Source organism: Bos javanicus, chromosome X, assembly GCF_032452875.1.
Source record: "Bos javanicus breed banteng chromosome X, ARS-OSU_banteng_1.0, whole genome shotgun sequence".
NCBI classification, from domain to species: domain Eukaryota; kingdom Metazoa; phylum Chordata; class Mammalia; order Artiodactyla; family Bovidae; genus Bos; species Bos javanicus.
In genome coordinates this window covers 128,303,788-128,316,200 of record NC_083897.1, presented here as the reverse complement: position 1 = coordinate 128,316,200, position 12,413 = coordinate 128,303,788, and the positions used below count along the sequence as shown (strand labels likewise).

Genomic DNA, 12,413 nt, shown 5'->3' with positions numbered 1-12,413 from the left:
ATAGTCTAACTTATTTTGTTGTATAAGATTTTATATGTTCCCTTTTTAATAACTTTCACTGAAATATAATTAACATATCATATAATTTACCCTTTTAAAATATACAATTCAGTAGTGTTTAATATATTCAGAGTTGTGGAACCATCACCACAGTCTAGTTCCAGTATTTTTTCATCACTCCAAAAAGCCTATACCCATTAGGAACCTATTCTACTTCTCAACACCCACCTACCCCATCCCTTGGCAACCACTTAATCTACTTTCTGTTTCTGCAAATTTGCCTGTTTCCACACATTTCCTATAAATAGAATATTTTGTGATTGGCTTCTTCCCCTTAGCATAATGTTTTCAAGGTTCATCCATGTTGTAGTTTGTGTTGGTGCATTATTCCTTTTTTATGGTGAAGTAATATTCCATATTGAAAAGCAGAGACATTATTTTGCCAACAAAGGTCCGTCTAGTTAAGGCTATGGTTTTTCCTGTGGTCATGTATGGATGTGAGAGTTGGACTGTGAAGAAGGCTGAGTGCCGAAGAATTGATGCTTTTGAACTGTGGTGTTGGAGAAGACCCTTGAGAGTCCCTTGGACTGCAAGGAGATCCAACCAGTCCATTCTAAAGGAGATCAGCCCTGGGTGTTCTTTGGAAGGACTGATGCTAAAGCTGAAACTCCAGTACTTTGGCCACGTCATGTGAAGAGTTGACTGATTTGAAAAGACTCTGATGTTGGGAGGGATTGGGGGCAGGAGGAGAAGGGGACGACAGAGGATGAGATGGCTGGATGGCATTACCGACTCAATGGACATGAGTTTGAGTGAACTCCGGGAGTTGGTGATGGACAGGGAGGCCTGGCGTGCTGCGATTCACAGGGTCGCAAAGAGTCGGGCATGACTGAGCGACTGAACTGAACTGAACTGAACTGAATATTCCATTGTATGGATATATTACTTTTCTGTATTTATCCATCAGTTGATGGACATGTGGGTTTTATGTTACTCTTTAAAAGGCTCTCTCATTGCTCTGCAGTCATATCCTAAGATACAACTTGGGTCATTTCTCTCATTTATTGTTTTGACACTAGGTGTCTCTGGAGTACAGATATTATATACATCCTCAACAAATGTAGAAATAACCCTCTTCAAGGTAATTTTCAAGAAATGTGTGCTATGAGTTCTATTTAATTATAACAGAGTTTTTAAGTGTTTTAACAAAAACAGAGTAATGGAATCCACAAAGTGAAGGAAATCTTAAAAATCCCCTAGTGTTAATCCTTGTTTTAGCAATGAAGAAAACACTGAGACCAAAAAAGATTAAGTCACATAATGGTTGGAGTGAACATGATTTTAAGGTTATACCTCTTTGAAAAGATAAGGACTCTTGATATAAATTCTAGTGTAAAGTCATTCTCTGTATTTGGTAGTCATAGTTGGTATATAATCAGTTTTTATTTTAGTCTCACCTCACAATATAAATGTACATTGAGACATGAATTTCTGTATCCCACTCTTTTCATTAGATGTTCTAGAATTGTTGATTTACTTTTATAGTTGGGCCATCGAGCCTGTTTGCATATGTTTGAGTAGGGCTTTCTCAAATCAGTTTAATAGGCTAGTCCAGTCTATACCCACATAGTAAAATTCATTTTTCTGTTGCTTACCTGTATAAATAATATTAATTATTTCTTATTTTTCTTTTTTAGTGAGCATCACCAGTTTTATCCCACGTTTCAAGTTTCTAAGCATAGATCTGCCTGTGGTTGTGGAGACATTTGTCAAGTATCCTTTCTGATGTGAAAGATTTTAAAAGTGTGCTACTTGGAACTTGATCAGTTTTACATTGACTAGAGAGCTTGAACAGACCTTAGAAGTATCAATCTACTGCTAACACACACCAAAAAATGGACTTTAAAATTGAGAAAGATCAGATTGTACCTAGGAAGGAAGAAGCCAGAAAAGAGAGATTGATTGGGAAGAGAGAAAGGTTAAGGTGTGGAAGAGAAAGAACCTAGAAGACAAATTGAGAGTTGAAGTTTAGAGGTCTAAAACCTTTGAGTATGTTTATAAAGGATGAAGTATTCAGCTACTAAATGAGGCGATGTGTTCCACCCCTCCTGAGCCTGTTGACTCTGACCAAATGGAGGAATGCATAAGGGACATCAAACTGATTTCTGCTACTGAAATAGCACTCCACAGAATCTCATGTGTTCTTTAGCATATTATGTTTGCATATAAAGAGATTTTTAATTGGTTATTATATAGAATTTGAATATATTTGAACAGTTTGAAAAGGTTCTTTATTTTGTCACTTTTAAATCTTTAATTTCTTTTTTAATGATTTGCATAAAAACAGAGACAGAAAGTAAATGAGCAAATATTAGTTAACAAATGAGTTACTGAAAAAAGGATAGTCAAAATTATACCTTGTAGACTGCAGCTTTATCTCAGAGATATTTACACTATGACCTTACAGATGATAGTAAAATAGAGTTCAAGGGACTAAAATCTTTATAAATCTAAGCAATACTTTGTAAGGATTGAAGAGAAATTTTCCCTCATTTCTTATTCTTTCCATATTCCTTTCTCTTGTATCATTAAAGAGAAAGTCTTTCAAGGAATTCGTTACAAACTGCCTTAGTTTACAGGTGGTTGGCTTTCATTTTTTGTCAAGTTTTTCTAACTTTGAAATAATACAAATCATTTGTTTTAAATAGAGATCTAAGAATCAATAGCATTTACTGGTGGGCAGAGATTTTAAAAAAAGGAGAGAAGTCCCCTGTAATCTCAAATCCACTCCTCGTAAAATACACACTTCTGACTCCCAGAAATGGCTTTGCATGCAGACCTGAGTAGGCTCCTTAACTGATTGCAACCAGGTACCTGATTTCCCTCTCGGGAGCTCTGGCAATTGTTAATGCAGTGCCCTGCTTTGCTTTGGACGGACAGTGGATTTTAAACTCTTTCCTAGATGCTACTCTTACCTCAGTGATTGGAGACAATGATGTCAAAGATCTGATAGGATTTTTCATCTTGCTTGGTGGCAGTATACTTTTGGCTGCCAATGTGGCCCTGGGCCTCTGGATGGTTACAGCACGGTAATATTTGGACTCATCTGATAGAATCTCTGAGTTACAATATATAATACTGAAAACCTTACTTGGTATGAAATAAAAAGTGATTCCTTAAAATTGCATTTTAGCCAACAACTTTAAGTTCTTTATTCAGCGTATCCAAACTCTGGGACGGGGGAGAAACAGAAGAAATGAAAGACATATTCCGTGATTACATTCTAGTTTTATAGACTGAACCTACAAACTTCAGATGCTTGTGGAACAATTGAAACAAGTGCAAATTCATGTTAAACCATTTTTGTGTGGCTATATACTGTATTGAAATACTGTAAAGGAAAACAGAATTGGGTAGGATTAATTGAGAAAAAACTTCCTGAAAAAGCATCATTAATCCAGATTTGAAGAAGACCAGACTTTGGCCAAGTGGGAAGGTGAGCATTTTCTTGGTCTATATTTCTTGTCTTTAATCTTGTTGGAAAAGTATTTTAAAATTCAGTGATAAAAAAAAATTCAGTGGCTCAGATATTAAAGAATTCGCCTGCAATGCTGGAGACCTGGGTTCAATCCCCGGGTCGGGAAGATCTCTTGGAGAAGGGAAAGGCTACCCACTCCAGTATTCTTGCCTGGGAAATCCCATGGACAGAGGAGCCTGGCGGGCTACAGTCCATGGGGTTGCAATGAGTCAGACACGACTGAGCAACTAACACACACATTGTTTTGTACTCTTGACAACTGAAGTCTGATTACAATTAATAAAATTCTATAAAAGAAACTGCCGATGCAAAAGGGAACATCTTTGTTAAATGATCCCAGTAAATGAACACCTCAGAAGTAGACTCAATAATATCATGAGACGTGTCTTGCCACCCAAGAGTTGCCTCTTTGATAATATGCCCCAATATCCTCATAAAGCAGCAGCAGCCTTGACATTCAGAATGAGCTGTAGGAAGTATTTCCTACCTGCAGCATGTGAGCTTGAAACAGTTAGGGGCAAACCTCAAAACAGCCAGCTGGCTCTTGCGGCAGATCACAAGACAGATCACAGAACCTTCTGCAGTCCTGGTTACCTTTCTCTACGAGCTTGAAAGCTTGGAACCGCTCCAGAATAGACATTTTCTCTTGTGCTGCTGGGGCTACCTTGGACCTAGCTCCTAGGCCCCTGTCTTCAAGAAGCAATTACTCTAAGCCATGAAGCATACTCTGTCCTCACCAGTGTCTTCCATATTTCTCTCTGTTGGGGAATTAAATACGTAGTTCTTCCTTTCTGCCTTTCCCCTAAGCTACCTCTGTGGGTCCACAAGAGACTTGGTAGTAGAGTGAGAATGGCTACATGTGAGAACAAATGTGGATTTGCTGGAGCCTGGTAACTGACTCAAGCCTGAAAGAGCCCTGCCTAGTTTGAGATCTTTCAGACTGGTGATGCAGCCCTGGAGGATCTAGGAAGTCAGTAGGCCAGTGTGAAGCTATTGGTATTAAAACTATATGAGCATGCTGTTTTTATGATGAAAAATCTGTGTTCTCATATGCGCAAAAACATCAATAGTCATGTATCCAACTTTTTCACTAAGTGAGATATTCATGGGGTTCACCTCTTTCAGATTTATTGCTCTTAGGCAATAAAACTTTTTAATCATTTTTAAGGAAACTTTAGATTGTGTTATAAATCTGCCTGCCTTCTTGAAGAGAAATTGTGTATTGAATATAATTTTAGTATTTTTAAAATGACCTCTATTACCACTACTTAAAAACTGTACAGATTATTGGTTTATCCTAGGGAAAAAGCATTTGTTCTATTCTCAGGCAGACAGTCTTTCAGGATTAAAGTATATTAGCAGAGTAATGCACAGACCTATTCAGGTAATAAAGCTTGGGGACTACCATGAAATACTTCTATTATTGATTTGATTACATGAACTAAGCAGTTTACTAATGAAATTGCTATATACATGCAGATCATTTAAAAAAAAACTGAGAAAAAAATTTAATAGATGAAATCTTACCCATAAGCTCCTTTCTCTGGATGGGGAAAAAAAAAAAAAAAAGCACATCATTTTCTTATGGCTTTTAAACACCTTGGTCTTCTGCTCCATTGGGTCAGAATTTGGGAACAGTCTATTAGGATATTGAGCAGTTCAGTCCTGTTTTTACAGAAATAGCCTCATTGTATAAGAAAGGAAATGTTATATGTTGTCTCTTCAGCCTCATTGTGGGCACTTCTAGAGCAAGGACCATGTCATACTCATCTTTCTGTCCCTGGCACAATGCATGAGACATCAAAACTACTTAATAAATGTGGTTGAATGAATGATGTTTAGTGTTATTTATGGATTAGAAAAGCATGTTTCTATTTAAGTAAGCTGTAAAAAGTGTTATTGAATATTCATGTAAATGTATGTTAACATAAAAAAATAGCTTGAAAGATCTTTGTGTCCCTGGTAGATTATCATCTTTATGAATATAGTTCATTTTGGTTTCTATAGAGCCATTTAAAAAATGAATTATTTTAAGGATTTGAAGAAAGTGTTGTGTTGTCACTTGTTCAACAGTAAAACTGTATTTTCAGTGTTCTACTCTGCATTGTCTACATTTTTGAGGGTTGTTTTTAATCACTTAAAACCTGTAAAGAATGTATATATCCTTTTCAGCATCTCTGTTTGAAAAGACATGCAGTGAAACTTGACCTTTTGATAATTGCTCTTACAGGTCATCTGTTCTAATGGTAAATTGTTTAAATAGGGGCTTCATGGGTATGTGGCTCTTAGTCATCAGTTTGTCCTGTGGTATTTATTGAATGTCCACATACTAGTGGTACCCAGGTATTTTTTTCTATAAATCTTACAACTGAGTTTAACTTGAAGATACCATAGTTGCTGGCATTCAATGTTTAGCAATAAAAATAAATGTGTATCAGCATTCTATGTTTTATCATCTATGTGTTGTCTTTTTTTTAATTTGTATTCTTTTCTGTCAAAATTGTTCCTTTCACATACAGGACAATCTTAGATGCTTTAAAGTTCAGCCTCAGTTTTCACTTAAGCAATCATATATGAAAGTTGTTGACAGATCACAGAAAGAAGTCTTTTTAACCTGAAATCCCTGTGCTCTCACTACTGTTTTCGAAATGGCTTATTCATGGATGAGGAAAGAAGACTATCATGTTTCATTACTGTCTGACAGAAGTCTTCTCTAAGTTAGGTGATGTTTTTAGGAATTCATGAAAAGAAGTGTTTTAACTATAATATTTGGTTCTTCTTCACTTTTTGCCCTGGTGCTTCCTACCATGTCCACAGAGCCAACCTCCCAGACAAACAAACACACACACACACACTCTCTCTCTCTCTCTCTCTCTCTCTCTCCCTCTCTCTCCCCTCTTCCCTCTCTTCCTCTCATTGTTTGATTGCTGCTGCTGCTAAGTCACTTCAGTTGTGTCCGACTCTGTGCGACCCCAGAGACAGCAGCCCACCAGGCTCCCCGTCCCTGGGATTCTCCAGGCAAGACCACTGGAGTGGGTTGCCATTTCCTTCTCCAGTGCATGAAAGTGAAAAGTCAAAGTGAAGTCGCTCAGTTGTGTCATTGTGTCCGACTCTTAGCGACCCCATGGACTGTAGCCTACCAGGCTCCTCTATCCATGGGATTTTCCAGGCAAGAGTACTGGAGTGGGTTGCCATTGCCTTCTCCAATGGTTTGGTTACTAAGGGCCAAGAAATAGCCTGGGGATTTAACCCACTTCCTGATTGGTCAGCCCTCATTTCACTCCTCCTCTTTGCCTCTGATCCGGAGCCACAAGACTAGATGATTGATTATCTATCAGCTTTACTGAGATATAATTAAACACTATAAAGTTCAGCTGTTTAAAGCATACAATTCAATGTAGACCAATTTTCTTTTAATAACTCATCAAATAATACTATACATATGCTTTAGTATAATCTAACTTTTTAAGTACTTGAACATGTAATAAAAGACAGGAAGAAAAAAAAACTTTATTTCACAGCTATGTGAATTCTGGGAATGATTTTCACCATTGGAATAGAGTTGGGTAACAAATTTATTTTTAAGGTAAAGCATGTGGATATGCTTATTGAAACTAAACCTTTTAAAATCAGCGCATATTCAAGCTACTTTTGCTGTTTAGGCCATACTAATTTGAATAATCCATTGTATATTTTATCAGACCATGGCAAACGAATTCAATGAGGGGAAGGCCTCTTATTTCAGAATGTAATGCTACAATAGGTTATATTCAGGGTGGAGGTAGAAAAAGTAGCTAAAGGAAGTTACAGTTCTAATTACCAACCAGGTTATATTGTGTAGTTCGATTTCCCATTACAGAAAGAAAAAAAATACCCTCATATCTTAATTTTATTTAGCTAAAGATCAATGGATATTCAATAAATGCCCCTTCTTATTATCTGAGTGTTTCTCAGACTTTTGTACTTAAGTGCTCTTTACACTGTAGAGGCAGGAAAACCCTGAAGTATCTAAGAGTATAACCTTATAATTGGCTCTCCATCCTATAAAATTGAATGTCACTTTATGTTACCTTTTTTTTTTAATTTGACTTTGCTGGCATGTGTGATCTAGTTCCCCAACCAGGGTTAGAACCTGGGCCCTGCTTTGGGAGCCTGGAGTCTTAGCCACTGGACCACCAGGGAAGTCCCTCAATTTATCTTAACTTCTTGTGAATTTCACATTCCATTAATCAGGCATCAGGAAGCCAGTCCTCCTCTTAAAGATATGAAACTCTAAACTGTAAAAGAATTAGATGTTAAGAATATTAAGATTTTCTTCATGTCTAAAACACATTGATAGACAGATTCCTGGCAGTCCAGGGGTTAGAACTTGGCACTTTGACTTCCATGGCCTGGGTTCAATCCCTGGATCTGAGAACTAGGACCCTGCAAGCCATGCAGTGCAACTAAAAAAATAAATAAAACACATTGGTAGAAAGTAGTTTATAACAGCTGGTTTGTAAACTAGTGACAGTCTATGTTGGTGTCCTTGGATCCATAGTGAAATAAAGATAATGTGTGTGATTAAAACGTTACCTGCACTTTCACTTTTCACTTTCATGCACTGGAGAAGGAAATGGCAACCCACTCCAGTGTTCTTGCCTGGAGAATCCCAGGGGGAGCCTGGTGGGCTGCCGTCTATGGGATTGCACAGAGTCGGACACGACTGACGTGACATAGCAGCAGCAGCAGCAGCAGCAGCTGCCCTTTATCAAAGAGCTCTCCTTTATTTGGGGTATGGAAATACAATAATTTCACTTAGCATTTAATGGCTCTCTGTAACTGACACACATTCATTGGCAAGGTGTGAGGCTTTCTTGTTTACCTACATCTTCACCTCCTCCTGAATTATCTGACTTCCATGTTCTGTCAGATCCTGTGATGCAAAATGGTATTTCCTTTAAATTTGCATTTCTCATATTATTAATAATGTTGCACATCTATATTTGCTTAGCCATTTGGACTTTTCATTCTGCTAATTGCTTATTGTTATCCTTCATTCAGTTTTCCATCGAGCATCCTGAATTTTTCTTACTGATCTATAGGAATTTCTTCTACAGTCTACATTAGGGACTAACAGACTACAGCTTGAAAGCCAAATCCTGCTCACCAGCTATTTTTATAAATAAGTTTCTATTGAAACACAACCATATTCTTTCAGTTTTGTATTGTCTATGGCTGCTTTCATGCTATAACAACAGAGTTGAACAGGTGCAATAGAGACCATATGGCCCATAAAACCTAAAATATTTTCTATTTACAGAATAACCCATGTTCTAGATATCAACTCTTGTCCATTTCAGATGTTGCAAATAATTTTTCCTAGTCTATCACCCATCTGTAAATTTTTATTTATGAGATCGTTTGTTGAACAAGGATTTTTAGTTTGATGTAAAGTCTATTAATTTCTTGATTCATTGTTTGTATTTTGTGAGTCTTACTTACAAAGTTCTGTCCTGTCCCAAAGTCATAGCAATATCCTATACTTTCTTTTCTGTGCTTTAGAGTTGTACTTTCACAATGTGATCTTTAATTTCTAGAATATATGGTTTGAGGTAGGAAATCCAGGTTTATTTTTCTGTATAAAATGAACTGTCTTTAAAATAAATGTAATAGTATTTTCTTTATAAGATGTTAAATAAAACAGTTTACATAAAGTTCTGCATATGGTGCCTAACATGCTCAAGTTAGTGCTATGTACGTAAACTACTTTCAGAATGCAGAAGTATTACATAAATTTGCCCTCATATCTCAGTCCACACTGGCATTAGATCTTGCCTCCTTTTGATTTGCCATTTTTTCCAGTGCCTTCGAGCTAGCTCTGGTTGTCCAGAGTATATCCTCAGGACTTGACCCTTTTAAACATTTCTTCCCCCAATCAAAATGGACCTAATATACTGAAGATGTTAACTAAGGATTTTGTTCACTGAAACTATTTAAAATAACCTGTGTTCATGGGTATATTCATAAGATGATAGTAACACGGACATTTAAATCTGGTCTTACCCAAACTGTCTTAACTCAAAAGAAGGCACTATGATGGACCAATACAAGAGAGAATTCAGGATAGAATAGACTTTGAGGACTAAATCAGATAATATAAAGCTGTACAAAGTCTGGGATATTGCATTTCAAAATAAGCTTTATTTTTTAACAAGTTAATTTACACTTTTTTGGTTAGAAAAGATGCCAAACTACTTTTTTAAATTTATTTTTTAATTGGAGTATCATTCCTTTCACAATGATTTGTAAACTTCTTTTTTTTAATGTCTGATTTTTTGTAGAAATTTTTATCCACATCCTTTGCCCATATTTCCCTGCAGTGATTATCACCTTCTTATTGCTTCTCATCATTCAAGACTCACATTTTCACAAAGGGTTTGCAAATATATTGGACCGTCTCTTGACTTCTTTTACAGGTCCTTGACTTTCATACTTTATTCCTAGCATTCTTTCTTCCCTTCCACCCACTTTGTTTCCATCCTCTAAGGCTTCTAGTTTTCTTCCTAGGCCTTAGGTGTCACCAGAAATCTACAGTGGGAGGTAGCACTTAGCAAAATACAGAACATTCACTTCTCCAGTTCAGGCCATACCCTTTTCTGTTATGGAAATACCTGGGCAAAAGAGGTTGGTAATGAGGAGTTTACTTTGGGAATAGAGTATTAGAACAGAAGGAGATAGATAAGTAACTTGGAGGCCTTTATAGACTATTTCTTACAAGAAAAGAAATGTAAGTCATTATAGAAAATGTTAAATGGAAGTAAATTTCTTGAAAAAAATAGCATGTATTGTAATTGGTAAACTGCTTTTTAACTTTACAATGTATTACAAGCATTTTTAAATATTATTAATATTCTGCTGCTGCTGCTGCTAAGTCACTTCAGTCGTGTCCGACCCTGTGTGACCCCATAGACGGCAGCCCACCAGGCTCCCACGTGCTAGTGTTGTTTTAATGGATATATAATATTCCAATGTTAAATATGCCATAAATCAATCAGCAACCCCTGTTATTTCCAATTTTGTGATATTATAAACAAAGCTGTGAGGAATATCCTTATAACTAAAACTTTCTGTATATCTATGATTTTGGATAATTCCAGAAATTTTCAAGATAATACTGAAAAGAAAAATTGCAGTCTTGAAATTGAACAAAGTTTTATATGTACATATTGCCTTGTTGCATTTACATTCTTTTGTGTTAATTGAGTAAGGAAAAATGGCATCTCATTTTAATTCACATTTCTTTGATTGTAAAAGAGTTTAACAGTTTTAAATGGCCATTGTATTCTTTTTATTTATCCCCATCCTTTGCCCATTTTGCATGAAGGTGATTATTGTCTTCTTACTGCTTTTCCTCATAAGCTCAGCTCCACCATTTGACTTGTTACATGTGAATATATTAAAACATCATTTAAATATAATGCTTATTGTTATGTTTTCACCTATTATAGTCTGTCGATCTTTGCCTTATGCTTTCCACTTTTGACGATGTGTTTTGAAAGTCTTCTCAAGATTTTATAAATATTCATAAATGTTTTCTTGCAATAATTTTATGATTTCATTTTTCAAGCATTCACATTGTTGATCTACATGCAGTGTATTTTGATGTTGGTGCAAAGTAGGCATATAACTTTGTGATTTGCTATCTCCAAATGATTAACCAGTCATCTCAAAAGAGATGGTTTAGTCTTAGATTTCTCATACCAGCCAAGAAAAAGCATAAACTTATATCTTTTAGAAAGAATAGATATAATATGTGAAATTATCTCTAATTTGATAAATAACTTCTATTTATATAGGAGGCAATTATTTATTATTTTTTTCTCAATTTAGTAATATAGAACTGAGTATATTTCATGTTTTAATTGATAAAGTACTTAAATAATTAGTTTTCCTTAAGATAAGTTTTTACTTTTATTGAAATAGTGTTTCTCATTTCTAAACAATATAAATTAGCAGTCTGGAGATTATTCTTATATATATCATTATCTAAAGGTACTGTTTTCATCACATTCTTAATTAATATTTTTTTATTTTTGCTTCTTAAATTTTCTAACTTTAATTCCTCTTTCTGTGGAATTTTAAGTATTAAAGGTTAAAAACAAAATCTGTCTTTGAGATAAATGTCCTGATTTTAAAGTAGGTATCTTATCTTTATCTGTTTTAGTTATATAATGATTAAGTATGGAATACTATATTTCTTGATTACTTGTTCATATATATGCATTAATTTTAATCATAATTTAAAATCAGGAAAATAAGAGGTTAGGATACTATGAATTTGTGTATTATATCTTACAAAAATTGAACTTTTTCTATTCATAATAAACAATCGTTTTAAAAGACGTTGGTTAAGTGTGCTTTTTCCCCCATTTAAAATGCTTCTAAGATCATTGTAGTTGGTTTTTTAACTTGCCAGATTTTAGAGTGACTTTTGTAAATATGCTACTCTAATAGATGCTTATTGGATTTAAAATGTTCCATTTTTCTTGTTCATCCTCATTCTGCACTCACTAGAACTGATGCATATGTTGTTTCCTTCATTTAAGAAATATTGCATACCTACTATGTTATGGGCTCTGGGGATTCTACGGTAAGTAAGACAATTTTTCTCTTTTATAATACCATTTATTTTTAAAGCAGTAAGAATGTTCTGAATACTCCTTGTGTTGTAGGCATGGGGTGGCAAGGCCAAGTCTTAGAAATGTGATAAGGAGAGTGTGGACTTTCACCTAATCAAAAACGGAAAGCTATTGAAAGTTTCAAGTAAGAGAGTACCATTAACAGAATTGCATTTTTGAATGAATCACCTTGGCTGAAGGTAAAATGTAGGTTG

General features: G+C 35.4%; 1 protein-coding gene across 1 annotated transcript in view; it reads left to right on the top strand.

Moving 5' to 3' along the window:
• The window catches only part of MBTPS2 (membrane bound transcription factor peptidase, site 2), a 47,053-nt gene extending 41,070 nt beyond the window's left edge, over positions 1–5,983 (top strand). The window contains exons 10-11 of the mRNA XM_061407920.1: positions 1,698–1,773; positions 2,871–5,983. Coding sequence (XP_061263904.1) covers positions 1,698–1,773; positions 2,871–3,093 — 299 coding nt within the window. The 3' untranslated portion in view covers positions 3,094–5,983. The remainder of the gene's footprint in view (positions 1–1,697; positions 1,774–2,870) is intronic.
• The last annotated feature ends 6,430 nt before the right edge of the window (positions 5,984–12,413 follow it).